The 15,129-nt window shown below is 42.2% G+C and overlaps 3 protein-coding genes across 7 annotated transcripts in view; all 3 read left to right on the top strand.

Annotated features, from left to right (window-relative positions):
* Nucleotides 1-15,129, top strand: part of CADPS2 (calcium dependent secretion activator 2) — a 567,381-nt gene that overhangs the window by 174,243 nt on the left and 378,009 nt on the right. The gene's annotated exons all lie outside the window — the stretch shown is intronic.
* RNF148 (ring finger protein 148) lies at nt 97-1,403 on the top strand. Its single transcript, XM_054495199.1, has one exon. The coding sequence runs from the start codon at nt 319-321 to the stop codon at nt 1,234-1,236; it is 918 nt and encodes a 305-aa protein (XP_054351174.1). The 5' UTR covers nt 97-318; the 3' UTR covers nt 1,237-1,403.
* Nucleotides 3,911-5,344, top strand: RNF133 (ring finger protein 133). Its single transcript, XM_054495198.1, has one exon. It carries the CDS (start codon nt 4,146-4,148, stop codon nt 5,274-5,276), a length of 1,131 nt encoding a protein of 376 aa, XP_054351173.1. The 5' UTR covers nt 3,911-4,145; the 3' UTR covers nt 5,277-5,344.

Raw genomic sequence — 15,129 nt, 5'->3', positions numbered from 1 at the left:
TTCAGGATGCAATGCACTAATGTAAACTCTTGGATTGGTTTAACTACCTCTGATGTCACAATTTCCCCATTTGGATGTCATAATTTTCTTGAAATCACATGGTACCAATCACAAGTCTTGTTATTTTGTTTCATTATCAGAAAGATAGTCTACCAAATATGAAAATGCTGGAAGGAGCAAGATAGCTTTGATCCAGGGAGACCTTTTCTATTTATGTGCTTTAGTAATCTGCTGCCAACAAGCTATCTTCTTTATGTTCTTTTACGACTGATGTTGTTTTGTTTTCTCATGTTTGTCTCTTAATAGACAAATGGAGGCATGAGCTTTCTTAGAATTACTCCTTCGATGCATAGTTCTGTTTCATTTGGACTTTTGAGGCTTAGTATCTTTCTACTACTTAGCTTTCCTGACTCAAACGGAAAAGCCATTTGGACAGCTCACCTGAATATAACATTTCAGGTTGGAAATAAGATCATATCAGAATTAGGAGAGAGTGGAGTGTTCGGGAATCATTCTCCTCTGGAAAGGGTGTCTGGTGTGGTGGCACTTCCTGAAGGATGGAATCAGAATGCCTGTAATCCTTTGACCAATTTCAGCAGGCCCGAACAGGCAGACTCTTGGCTGGCCCTCATCGAACGTGGAGGCTGTACTTTTACACATAAAATCAACGTGGCAGCAGAGAAGGGAGCAAATGGGGTGATCATCTACAACTATCAAGGTACGGGCAATAAAGTATTTCCCATGTCTCACCAGGGGACGGAAAATATAGTTGCGGTGATGATAGGCAACCTGAAAGGCATGGAAATTTTGCACTTGATTCAGAAAGGAGTCTATGTGACAGTCATCATTGAAGTGGGGAGGATGCACATGCCATGGGTGAGCCATTACGTCATGTCTCTATTTACCTTCCTGGCTGCCACAATTGCCTACCTTTACTTATATTGTGTCTGGAGACCTAGACCTAGAGTGCCCAATTCTTCCACCAGGAGGCGAAGTCAAATAAAGGCAGATGTGAAGAAAGCTATTGACCAGCTTCAACTACGAGTTCTCAAAGAAGGGGATGAGGAATTAGACCCAAATGAAGACAACTGTGTTGTTTGCTTTGACACTTACAAACCCCAAGATGTAGTACGCATTTTAACTTGCAAACATTTGTTCCATAAGGCGTGCATTGACCCCTGGCTTTTAGCCCATAGGACATGTCCCATGTGCAAGTGTGACATCCTGAAAACTTAAGAAATCTGGAGAATTTTCTGAAGATGTAACCAGATCTTTCCAAATACAAAGATTAGATAAATTCTCTTATTGTACTTTATGTAGAGAGAAAATTTCAGCTTCTCTACCCAAGTACAAACAAGGGTGAAATTTGTGTTTTAAAAATAAAACTCCTTATCATGCCCAGCTATTTGAACTTCTTGTCTTTCTAATCAGTTTTAATTGTTTTTTTAGGTGAATTTTATTTTATTTATTTATTTTTATTATACTTTAAGTTTTAGGGTACATGTGCACAACGTGCAGGTTAGTTACATATGTATACATGTGCCATGTTGGTGTGCTGCACCCAGTAACTCGTCATTTAACATTAGGTATATCTCCAAATGCTATCCCTCCCCCCTTCCCCTACCCCACAACAGGCCCCGGTGTGTGATGTTCCCCTTCCTGTGTCCATGTGTTCTCACTGTTCAATTCCCACCTATGAGTGAGAACATGTGGTGTTTGGTTTTCTGTCCTTGCCATAGTTCGCTGAGAATGATGGTTTCCAGCTTCATCCATGTCCCTACAAAGGACATGAACTCATCATTTTTATGGCTGCATAGTATTCCATGGTGTATATGTGCCATATTTTCTTAATCCTATACCTTTTTGCCCTTATCCAAATAAGAACATTAGTATATGTTAAAAAACAATTTTTTTCTTCAAGTTACTAGGATTGTGACATTGCCATAGAGAATTAGCCATGCTATTTTAAAGTTTCCTTTTTTAATACTAATTCTTGTACTGTGTTTCCACATTTTGACTAATTTTGGTATCTAATAATTTATATCTCTGATTCTCCATGGTTAATTAATTTTATTAATACCCAGGAAATCTAGTTTCCAAAGCTACTCACTGGATTGGTAATGTGTTCTAAATAATTATTTTAGATGATAGTACTTTGGTTATGTAAGGAAAAGTGTTCTAAATTATTATAGGCCTCATTTAGGATAACATTGCAAACATTCACCTTTGTTTGCCAGAGCTCTTTAAATCCTAGCATAGTGACTCAGCTATGGTAGCAGATTTCTTTTCTAGAAGGGTCCTTAGTAAATGCTTCTCTTTTCCTCTCCAAATGGTAATGAATGTTTCTCTGGGGGCATTTTGATAACATAGGGCAGAGCTAAAATTTTGTTCAATTGCCTTTCCATGTTATATTCTTTGCCTTATTTTGCATCTTCCTTTTTTCTAGTAGATGAATAAACACCTATATAACAATGAGAGACAGAAAGATTTAAGTATTGTTGTATTGATGAAAATTTCTGTTTCTGGATGATATGCTAAACCTTTGATGCCTCAGTGTCACTTTGTGAATATACACACCATATACTACCTTTTAAAAAGTGCAGGGACGTATGAAAATAAAATAGGATTAATGGCCTTTGGGAGAGAAAATCAACCTTTGTGGGTATGTTTTATATCATCAGTATTCTTTTTATACTAGTTTTTGTTGGGCCCATAGGGCCCTTTGTTCCTTCATCTTTCTTGTCTCAAATTACCATGTTGTAGATTCACATTTCATAAGAAGTAACAGCTCCTTTAGTCCTGGTGAGATCCAACCAAAAGTGACTTCTAGCACTCTACATATGTAGACCAGAGACATTCATGTTCAAGGTCAGAATCTTTGGCTTCTGTTTCCTAGCTGGCGGAAAAAAACCCACTGAGATTCACCCCCAAGAATGTCTACCAGTAGCAGCGTGGCTGCTTGTGAACTCACTCTGCTTGTGAGTCCACATGCCATCCTTTAGCTTTGAGGTCATATTGTGCCACTGACATGATTGTGGCAAAAACGTAGGCAGAGTGGACAGAGCCTGTGGAATCTTCTAATAGGGATATTTGTTGAGTTCTGCAAAAATGTTTGATAAAAGCATCTACTTATTGCTGCTAATGGTTAACTTTAAGTGTGCACCTTGAAGTTTTTCTTAATAGCTGTTTTTTAAAAAGTGAATTGTGCCAAACTAATATGACTATATTTAATTTTCCCCTTGACACCCTTTCTCCTCTCTTTCAAAATATTGTTTGATTAATAACAGATGTCAAAGTCTGCAGAGAAATTAGCTTCCCTAGATATTAGTCCTTTCTTTACTCCTGTCAGACTTACTACATTTGTACAGTCAATGTAAGACAGAGGAAGTGAGGCAGAAGTAAACTGAGCAGGATCCCTTAATTTAAAACAGCAAAACCATAAAACAAAAGCCACAAACTTCTCAGAAAGCTTAAATTAAATAAATGCAATATAAGGGTTTATGTGATGAATCAAAAATTAGTAGTGTGACTTTTCTTTTTGATGTAAAAATAATGTCACTGAGCTCACCACTTTTGCCTCACATCTGGTCACTGCACTAATTTTTAATTATCCTTTTTTTTAGCTTGCCATTTTGTTGGAAATATCTCCTTCACTTGCTGGGAAAAGAAAGCATTCTTACATGTGCTTTCAGGCTTTAAAGAGCACACATTGTATGAATTTTAGATTTAATTTTTAGTTTAATGTGCTACCTACTACCATTATATGTATCTCAGTGATTATATCCATCTTATAACAACATAGAAATCACCCATAACAGCATTTAAGCCAATAAATTCACAGTATGCTCTAAGCTCTTATCTAATTGGCTGCTGGATCTTGCATGTCATAATCACATCACACAACAGTAAGCAGTATTTAGAGTTAACAGTAGGGGATTTATTTTTCAACCTAAAGTTTTTCACCTCTCTCTAGTAAGACATCTGAAACTCATAAGCCATCTTTAAGAATTTCTTACAAAAACATGCTGGAAGACAGTGGATCTTGTTTGTATCCTGAAGATTTTTTTCTCTTCGTTATTTTAAATTAATTGTCAACAGATGTGGAACTGTTGGGTTGGTTCTTAAGTCACTCAGAGAAGAGAGAGATGCATCTACTCAAGGTTGGCACTTGGAGAAACAACACTGCCTCTTCCTGGCTTGTGAAGTTCAGTGTTGTTTGGCTTGTTAGTCAGAACTGTTGCAGAGCAAGTGTTGTTTGGATGGCTTATATGAACATATCATTTCATGTTGGGAATCATGTGTTGTCAGAGTTGGGAGAGACTGGAATCTTTGGAAGAAGCTCCACTTTGAAGAGAGTGGCAGGAGTTATAGTGCCACCAGAGGGAAAAATCCAAAATGCATGTAATCCCAATACCATTTTCAGCCGATCAAAGTACTCAGAGACCTGGCTTGCACTTATTGAACGGGGAGGTTGTACCTTCACACAGAAAATTAAAGTGGCAACTGAGAAGGGAGCCAGTGGAGTGATCATCTATAACTTTCCAGGAACTGGCAACCAGGTGTTCCCCATGTTTCATCAGGCATTTGAAGATGTCGTTGTGGTTATGATTGGTAACTTAAAAGGCACGGAAATTTTCCATTTAATTAAGAAGGGAGTTCGCATTACGGCTGTGGTTGAGGTGGGGAGAAAGCACATCATCTGGATGAATCACTATTTGGTCTCTTTTGTGATTGTCACAACTGCTACCTTATCATATTTCATCTTTTATCACATTTATAGACTTTGTTTAGCAAGGATTCAGAACCGGAGATGGCAGCGATTAACAACAGATCTTCAGAACGCATTTGGACAACTCCAACTTCGAGTAGTAAAAGAGGGGGATGAAGAAATAAATCCAAATGGGGATAGCTGTGTAATTTGCTTTGAACACTATAAGCCTAATGACATAGTTCGTATTCTGACTTGTAAACATTTTTTCCACAAGAATTGCATTGACCCCTGGATTTTACCCCATGGGACATGCCCCATTTGCAAATGTGATATTCTTAAAGTTTTGGGGATTCAAGTGGATGTTGAAAGTGGAATAGAACCTTTGCAAGTTCTAATGTCAAATGAACTGCCTGAAACCTTATCACCTAGTGAAGAGGAGACAAATAATGAAGTTTCTCCTGCAGGAACCTCAGATAAAGTAACCCATGTGGAGGAGAATCCTACTTCTCAGAATAATGACATCCAGCCTCATTCAGTAGTGGAAGATGTTCATCCTTCACCTTGATGGCATGACTTTTGAGGAAGTGTATTAAACCTGTATGTGAAATCAGGTCCTAATACTGACAAGCAGTTTGTCTGTTTGAAGTGTGGTTTTTGTGTCCTTTTTTGTTACTTCAGTAATTTTATACATTCTTTGTCAAACCTCAAAGATAGAAAAAAAGTCCTAGCAGGATTTTTTTTGTGTAATTTTGGACCTTTGCTAAGTGTAATTTTTTGTCAATGTAGGTTACTCCTGTGAGTGTACATATGTATATTTATATGTACACATCCATGTTAAAGCTAAGGACAAACTTATTTTCTTAAATATTTTCTGTACATATATTGGGTTCTATTTTGGTAAGAAAATTACTGATATGTAATAGGTTTGTTCTAATACAGAAACTGTCAATTAAGTTTGGAAACAATAAATTATCTTTTATGTGCTAGGAAGAGTAAAAATTATCTTTTGATAACATTTATAGTATGTCTTAGTTGTGAGGTCATTGTGCTGTTTTTTTCTTTTGCATTCTTGGCATGAGCATTTTACAAAATCTTATTACTCTTATTCTTGATAAATAGTTCTGTTCAAGCAATTAGTACATTTTTTGTGATATGCATCTGTATAGTGAAATTTTAAAATAAAATGCTAGCACTCTTTAAGTGAACAGCAAATATTTTAGTATCCAATGTTACTTACAATAATTGTTACATGTTCATAAAACATAGAACGACTTTGATACTTAATCATGGCAAATTTACTTCCCATGTGTTTCTCCCCACTCCCCAATTTGTTTTCTTAAATAAAATGTTTAATCTATGCCAGACTATTCTTGATATAAGTGATACAATATAGAAATTATTATTATGATGTGGTCATGTTTCTTTTGTTCACTGTATTCTCAGGGTCCAGCAGAGTTCCTGGCACTCGAGTATTTTTGAATGAATGAGTGAATAAGTGAATAAATAATGATAAATATCTTTGTTGTAATGCAACTATTGTATGTTAATTTGAAAAACTTGACTGTTTTTCCCAATTATAGAAAATAACAGAAAATTCTGAAATTTTTCACTCTAAATTACTTTGAAAAAATATTAAATTATAATTTTAGCCCAGAATTTATTATTACAGTTCAGCATGCATAATTTTAATGAGCACCTTTGAACTCTCTAAGGCTAACACTGGGATTTGAATTGCTGGGCAGCCTTGGAGGGCGACCTAGTGAAGAGGAATCTTGTGAGTTGCTCAGTGTTAACAATACTGCAATTCAGACACAGGTAGAAGGGCAGTAGTTGGCTATAACTGCCACCCCATGGAAGACTAAAGGAGGAGAGACACTAATCCAAGGCCAGGAAGAATCAGGGCAAAAACTGGGCAAATGACCAGATGTGAGCCATGCCTTGCTTGGTACACAAAGGCTTTTTTACACACAAGTTTAGAGACTTTTGTGTTAATCACAAGAGCTGTTCTTTGAAAGAACTGCATAGCACTGGGCTACTGGAGGATTTAGCAGGAACACTAAGTGTTATTTTGAGCTTACCCTGGGAGAGTAAAGTCATTTCCTGAGGGACGAGGGACCACACTGAAGAGAGAGGACACTGAGGACCCCATGACAGCAGCCCCTAAAAGGATAAATTAGCTGCCCACCTAATCAGGATGAATTGTCCTGCTTTGGTCACTGTTAATGTTTCTGCCACTAGAGGATAGCAGCGGATGGGGGTGGGGTGGCTAAAGTGATTTCTACCATTTGTCCAAGAAAATCACTAGAGCTATGACAATGAATGCATCTGTAGGGTTGGCAGTCCCTGCACCTAGAGTTCCAGGGTCACTGCCGCTCTGTGTACTCTTGTGTGGGGTACTTGTTCCATGACATCTGGCAGTTCAGGAATTTGTTTGCTATTCACACTGACAGTGCCATTGTGTTCTTCATTCTCCCTCCACATCCTTGTTCGTTTTTCCTTTTCTTTTTTCTCCTCCTTTTCCTTTGTTCATCATTGTCAATCTAAGACCTGAGTTACTCCCATGCATAAGAAATTGGCATGTGCATACTTCTATAATATAACCTTTGTTAATGTGGACATTTAACACAGTGTGCTTGTTTGATCTGAGGATTTTCTGTGGATGTTCTTTAAAGGGTGGTTAGAATCTATATTTGGAGTGGGAGGGAAAGGGTCAAGTCAGTGAAAATGGGAACTGTCTGCTGAGTGGCTACCATGTGCCAGGTAGAGGACTAAGTGCTTTACATAGCTGTTTCTTTTATGTCAGAACAAAACAGTTTTAATCTTTGTGTTTAGAATGGTGTAAACAGATCAATAAACCATTTTTACTCTGGGTTTACTAAATAGAACTTGGAAATAGCACTACTATATCAAATTTATTCATTATAATAGATTTTCACTTATTCTGTGGGCTATATACCATTTTCTCTTGTACCTAGTGATGCAAACATATCTTGTCATAATGACATGGGACTAATAATGTGAATTACAGAAGGGAGTTTTTGTTCCTTGTAAGAATTAAGCTTGCTTTTTTATTCACTCCTCAGATAAATTAGGTTTAATATTTTACTACAGTGAAAAATATTCTAACGCACTTCAACTCTTATCAGGTGGTGCTATAGGTGAAATGACTTACTCCATCTATACAGTACCTCTTGTTATAGGACATACTACATTGATAATATCCCTATCTCTTGCTATAGAATTATTATAATGTAATTGTCCTGCAGAGAATGTTAGTCAGCTATTTATTTGCACTAGTGTGAGCCTTTCAAAGGATTTAGTGAGCCAGGGATCTGACTTTTCAGATGGGATTTAAACCCGTTCACCACACTTAACGGGTTTTGAAGCCGCACGCAGGTATCAACTGGGGGAAAGATGAGCATTTGGGAAGGCACTGAAGCAAGCAGAGAAATCTTCACATGCTGCTACTGTGAAGGAGTCCTTCTCATGCCGGTTCCATTCTCCCATTCCATCATTTACCATGAGCACCTGTTTTTGTATTTTAAAAACAAATTTGGTTTTTTGGCTTTGTACTTACTGTATTTTTTAATATTTAGTTCTTAATGATGAAAAATAAAGATTATAAATTAATGCACTTACTAGCACAGAAATATCTTTAAATACATACTTGGTTTTATAAGTAGGAGGAAGGGAGTGTACTTTAGAAAAACAGATGGTCTCTTTCCTACCAGTAAGTGTTATTCTACCGCAATTTGTTATCTCCCCTTTTCATAGCCACACCACACCTTCTAACCCCTCTCTCCACAATTATGGCAGCATCTTTATCAGACCTCCAAGTTACTGTGTCCCTTGATGATTTTTAGATGCTGCCATGCATATTTTTCATCACTGCTGATTACCAGGGTGACTCTGTTTTCAAAACCCTTCTACACATGTCCAGTTCAGCAACACACTGTTGTTGCCACACATCATGTTCTGTCATCTTTGAAAACTTAACAACTCACAGCATCTTTTTCAGAATTCCCTCTGCATTTGCTTGACTGCTCATCTCCACTACTTCTTCAGACTTATTCTTGGTTCTCATTCCAAGCAGTTTCCCTTAACTGTTGTCCCTATCTTCCCAGTCCATCTCTTCTTTTCCAGCTTCAGCCTAGAAGCAATTGTAAGTCATTTTAGTTTTACCAAGTGCCACCAAATTCCTTGCCTCCTACACTTTCCTACAATATCATTTGCCTACCCTGAATCATTCCTACATCTGCTTTTAATACTTCTAAACAGCCAGCTATTACTCAAGTTGTAATATTTCTTATTATTTGATGTCAACCAGATCTTTGCTTCTGTTTAAAAATCCTTCAGTAATCTCTTAACTTTTTTATTTTTTTGAGACAGAGCTCTTGCTCTGTCACCCAGGCTGGAGTGCAGTGGCACGATCTTGGCTTACTGCAAACTCGTCCTCCTAAGTTCAAGTGATTCTCCTTCCTCAGCCTCCCAAGTAGCTGATTACAGGTGTGCACCACCATGCCCAGCTAATTTTTTTTTTTTTTTGTATTTTTAGTAGAGTTAGGGTTTTGCCATGTTGCCCAGGCTGGTCTTGAACTCCTGAGCTCAGACAGTCTGCCCACCTCAGCCTCCCAAAGTGCTAGGATTATAGGCACAAGCCACTGTGCCCAGCCTCTCACTCCCTTTTATGGTCCCCATAGAGTAGTACTTCAAAACCTTGGCTGCACATCAGAATCACCTGGAGAGCTTTTCCAAGTCTCAATGTTCAGGATGCATTCATGACATCTGGGCTGGGACCCAGGCATTGATAGTTTTTGAAGTTGCCCAGGGTATTCCAATGTGCACACAAGACTGAGAACCACTGCCAGAGGACTGTTCCAAAGAGCCTTTAATCAGGTCCCAAATTTCACCTTCTGTTTCCTTAAGTTTGACTTATTTTCACTTTACTGAAAGTATCTTGGTAGAAATCAAAATATCAAGGTAGAAAGTGTTAAATTTCTATTCCTCATGGAGAGGAATTGATAAAGGCTTGTGGCGATATGAGGGGCAGAATTTCAACTGGAGTAATAATTAGGGAACACTTAAGGAAATGATATTTGAAATGGAACTCTACTTGGTGGGAAGAAGGACATTCTAGTGGAGAGAACAGTGTTAACAGTACTTTTATAAAGGAGCTTTGAGTGTCACATGGAATTTTGGTTAAGAAACTTGAAGACACAGTGTAAGGAACATGGCTGTGCTTTGGTCAAGGACAGGCTGAGGTAAACATCCAGAGTGACTCAGCAAGTTTAGAGTGCAGGCGTATAACTCCACCTGTTATCAAAGCCATGTGGCCATAACATGGGAAGGTTTATCATTTGGCTCTAAGCCACTATTGTCTGTAAAAGGTATAATTGCCCTGCTGACACTGTGTAGGCACACTTGTGCCCAGAGAGAGAGTTAAGCTGCTGACCCTGAAGGCAATGGAGAGCAGGTTGTGCAGCTATGCATGGGAGCAGCCAGCTCAAGCAGCTGAGACAGAGAGAACAGTGTGTGAGAGCTGTCGATGGGAAAGCTGCTGAATAAAACTACATTTCACCTGCGTACAGCCCCGAGTGTTCTTTCAGCTATCTGCCCATCTACCCACTCCCCTCAGACCTCAGCAGGGGCTGGACCCTGGGCATGACATTTGGTGTACTCATGAACCTGACAATTGGCATAGTTGGCCAGATGAGGTGAGTGGGTCTTCAGTTTTGAGGGGTCTTGGGTCAGCTATGTGGCCGCAGCATGGGCTGTGGTACCCAGTGGCAGCGGTGCTGGCTGGATGGGCCCCAGTGGAAACGTGGGAGGCAGTAGACGGGTCTCCCATGAATGTGGAGAAGGTACTGAAGCACCAGGAAGTGCACAGCACTGAGGAAAAGCATGCCTTTGCTGGCAGAGTCACATGGGCGTTTGTAACTGTGCTGCAGGAATTGCATGTCCAGTCCCTGCAGGATGCAGTGCAGGGAGAAAGAACCTCTGTTGCAGGCTCGCCCAGTGATCCACCAGAAAATATAGCATGAGTAGCTGTTGGGCACCAAGGGTGAGCCTAGGGACCCTCCCCCCACCACCGTGGTGGAACACATTTCATATGGTGCCTGCACCCCCGCGGGAGTCAAGCAAATAATGTCGGCAGTCATGTACAGACTTAGTGCAAGTCATTCAGGAGAAAGACGTTGGTGTACAACCTGGTCCTGCCCGAGTGTTCCAGTTCACAGATTGCCTGCTGCAGTCAGGTGGAAGTGTAAAGCCTTTTCTGTTTGATAAGAGACTGGCCGAGATGCCTGGCTTGGGTGGCACCAGACAAACAAAGGCCATATGCGGACTTGGCAATCCACTAGTCTCTGAACCCGGATAAATTTCTGGGCAGAGCTGCATTTATTAATGGTTATGAAGACCAGCCAGTGAAAGTGGAACCTGTGTCTGCACCTTGGCGTTGGCCACTTGGCTGGCTGCTTGTCCACTGTGCACATCTCTCCCATGCCTGGAGACATTCTGGGGGTGGATGTTTTCCATAGCTTGGCAGCTGTGCTGTCTGTCACGGACTTGCTGGACTGCTTGACAATAGAACTGGGATGGTGTCACTGTGTGGTGGACCTGACCAATGCATTCCTCTCAATCAGCATTGCTCCAGAGAGCCAGGAACAGTCTGCCTTCGTGGGAGGGTGACAATGGACTTTCATAGTGTCACTGCAGGACTATATGCATAGCCCCATCATGTCATGATCTTGTTGATGACGTTATGCGAACCTCTGATTCTCTTGCAGATTTAGAAGTGGCAATGCCCACCTTGCCTGGGGTTGGATGGTGAGGCTTACACAGCCAAGCAGGCTCTTCAGTAGGCACAAGACCTATGGGTAGTTGACTAGGGGTGCCCATTTAAACTGAATGTGCATGTGAGCACAAATAGTGTTGGCTAGGGCCTATAGCAGTGCGTGGAGACCTTGGAAGTGCCAACAGGCTTTTAGTCCTAGCTGTGGAAGGGAGCTAAGCTCCAGTGTTCATTAATACAGAAGCAGTTAGTAATAGCAGATGGGTGCATTCATGGGTAGTGACCCCCTGGACTGGGAAGGCAGTCAGTAACTACATATGTTGCCCCTCGGGCTCATAAGAGTGTGGCAGAAGGGGTTACAGTCGTCATATGGACGACTTACCTGATAGCAGGATGGGTGAGTTCATGGGTAATGAATGACTCCCCAGATAGGGACGGTGCAGACATCCACTTTAGTGAAGTGAAGTACCTGCTTAGAGCAGCGGAGTATGCTGAGTACAAGTCCCTTAGCAGCAGAGTTACAAGAAGTCTTGGGACCTGTAGTCCTAGGCCGGGCGCGGTGGCTCACGCCTGTAATCCCCGCACTTTGGGAGGCCGAGGCGGGTGGATCACGAGGTCAGGAGATCGAGACCATCCTGGCTAACACGGTGAAACCCTGTCTCTACTAAAAATACAAAAAAATTAGCCGGGCATGGTGGCAGGTGCCTGTAGTCCCAGCTACTCAGGAGGCGGAGGCAGTAGAATGGCACGAACCCAGGAGGCAGAGCTTGCAGTGAGCTGAGATCGTGCCACTGCACTCCAGCCTGGGCAACAGAGCCAGACTCCGTCTCAAAAAAAAAAAAAAAAAAAAAAAAAAAAGGAAGTCTTGGGACCTGTAGTCCTAATGCAAGATAAGGCCATGGGGCCAGAGGTACACCTAGACTCTGCACCTTCACTATAAGGAAGGGCATCCCCCCATTCCTAATGGGGCATGGTACACAGATAGGTCTAGTCTAGATGCTTGTGCTGCCTGGACTGTTGTCACAGTCCGGCCATTCTACTGACACTATATGGTTTGATACCAAGTGTGGGCAAAGTAGCTAATGAGCTAAACTCAGCAATGTGGATGGTGATCACCAAGAAGGTGACACCTACAGTAATCTGCAGCTGTAGCTGGGCAGTTTATTGAGGCTTAATCTTGTGGTTAATTATGTGAAAGTTACAGAATTAGCTAGTCACCAAGCCACACAGGGCCAGGCCTTGTGGCCGGATCCATGAGAGGAAGGATGACCTTCTCCAACCAGTTACAGGATGAGAGATAATCTGTTATTACCTGCCCCAATACCCCTAAAAGTAGGGAGACAAAACCTTGTGTCAGTCATGGACCCTCCAAGCCCCCCATTGCAGATGGTTGGCGATTGTGGCCCCCTGTGGGGAAGGGTCTGCAGTATAACTTACATGTTACTCCTTGGGTATTTAATGTGTGACCTCCACAATTAGCCGTACGTAGGGGAACGGCCAGGGAAGGAACCCTCCTCCGGGAACATACGTACTGTCTATGTGGCCTATCATAAACTTCCCTGTAACTCTGGCATGGGTGCAGGACCCAAGGGAACCATAGAAAACTGATGAGGTGTAGCATCACCCAGGGCAGAAGCCCTTGGCAGCTGCATTGTTATCCAGGGATGAAAAGTTGACTTGAATTTTGCCTGAGGGACGTGATTTACCCTGGTTAGTATCCGTGCTTGCTTTGTTGTTTCAGCTGTAAGTTGGCATGCTCCGATAGCATTGTGGACTGGGTCCACACCTTACTGAGGTGACCAATGTCTCTATTGGATCGGTACTGTCCTTCCAGCAGCAGCTGCGGATGGCTTGCCCTGGCATGTGCATCCAGCTTCTGTGCAGAACTGCACATGGCTAGAAACTCGGGGCCTCATGGACAGTGGGTGGGATGCAACACGTCAAGCTTTGAATAGGAGGCGTCACAAAACCCATGGCAAGCCTGCCCCTTGGCTGACTCCAGCGTCCGTGATGGATGGAGCTGTCTAATGGGAGAACACGTGGTGCCCCCATTGCGGATACCACCATGTATGGAGCAGCACTGGGGTAAAGTCACTGTGGGATGGTTGCCTGCTGAAGTCTGTGCAAACATAACACGATCACTACACCAAGGGTGTTGTGGAATAAGCGGCCTTACCAAGGCTGGGCCCCAGTGGACTTTGTACCCCCTGGGAGTTGATGGGTCTGTGAGGGCACAGGATGGCCATATCTGCCAGCCAATTGGACTGTAACTGAGGGTGGCCCCATGTGCCTGCCACTGTGCTTTCCACATTGCCTGGTCACCTATGTGACTAGAGGGTGCTGCGTTTCCAGTTTTTGTGAGTGCGGTGGGCCCCCTGGTGGTTCCATCCCTTAGCAATAACTGTTCCTGGAGTAGGTGTCATTACTGTAGAAATGCAAGTTACAGCCCTTGCAGAGCACACAGCTCGGGCCCTGAATTGCATCTGAGTTGCCCTACTTTTGTTTACTGATAAGGTTAATCAGATCAGGAAGGTGGTGCTACAAAACCGGATGGCCTTAGACATAGCCACAGCTGCCCAAGGTGGCACTTGTGCCCTTGTAGGGACACAATGTTGAAAATTCATCCCTGACAACCACCAGAACATAATGGCAGCTTTACAAGGGGTGTCCCAGGAGGTTAAGGTGATTGAGCACCTTGCTGATGACCCCTGGCAGAGATGGTGGGCATCTCTGGGCTCTGGCCTACATTGGGCTCTAATAATCATGAGTAGCATAGCAGGAATATTAGTAGTAAGTTGTTGCTCCTTATATTGTTGCTGTGGCCTATAGGTCCAAGGTGTGGCCCTATGTGCACTGGTCCTCACTAAAAGGACTCCCTCAGCCTAGGGGGTGGAATGTAAGTCTTGTGTGCCAAGCCTGTATATCAAATCTATGTACCCAAAACTTATGTATAAAGCCTGTGTGTATATATATCGAGCCTGTGTACCAAAGCTTATGTATATAACCTGTGTATCCAAGGCCTATGTCTCCCTTGGCCGAGGGGGTGGAGTGTAAGGAACATGGCTGTGCTTTTTTCAAGGACAGGCTGAGTGACTCAGCGAGTTTAGAGCGCAGGTGTATAACTCCACCTGTTACCACAACCATGTAGCCATAAAATGGGAAGGCTCATCATTTGGCTCTAAGCCACTATTGTTTGTAAAAGGTATCATTGCCCTGCTGACACTATGTAGGCACTCTCGTGCCCAGAGAGAGAAAATTAAGCTGCTGACCCTGAAGGCAAGAGACAGCCAGCAGCACAGCTGTGTGTGGGAACTGCCAGCTCAAACAGCTGAGACAGAGCGGACACTCTAAGAGAGGTGCTGATGAGAGAGCTTCTGAATAAAGCCATATTTCACCTACCTATGTCTCCCTGAGTTTTCTTTCAGCTATTTGCCACTCATCCACCCACTCCCGACCTCAGCATGGGCTGGAACCTGACCCTGAACCTAACACATGGAACTTAGAAGGCTGTTGCAATGATCCAGGAGTGGTAAAGTGAAAATATAAATGAAGGCAGTGGCAAGTGAATTGGGTGGGTCACCTACAAGATAATATGTTCTTTGATTTCACTTGCTGGTGTGAATTTTCT

This window comes from Pongo pygmaeus, chromosome 6 (assembly GCF_028885625.2).
Source record: "Pongo pygmaeus isolate AG05252 chromosome 6, NHGRI_mPonPyg2-v2.0_pri, whole genome shotgun sequence".
Lineage (NCBI taxonomy): Eukaryota > Metazoa > Chordata > Mammalia > Primates > Hominidae > Pongo > Pongo pygmaeus.
This window is presented reverse-complemented; position numbering and strand designations above follow the sequence as displayed.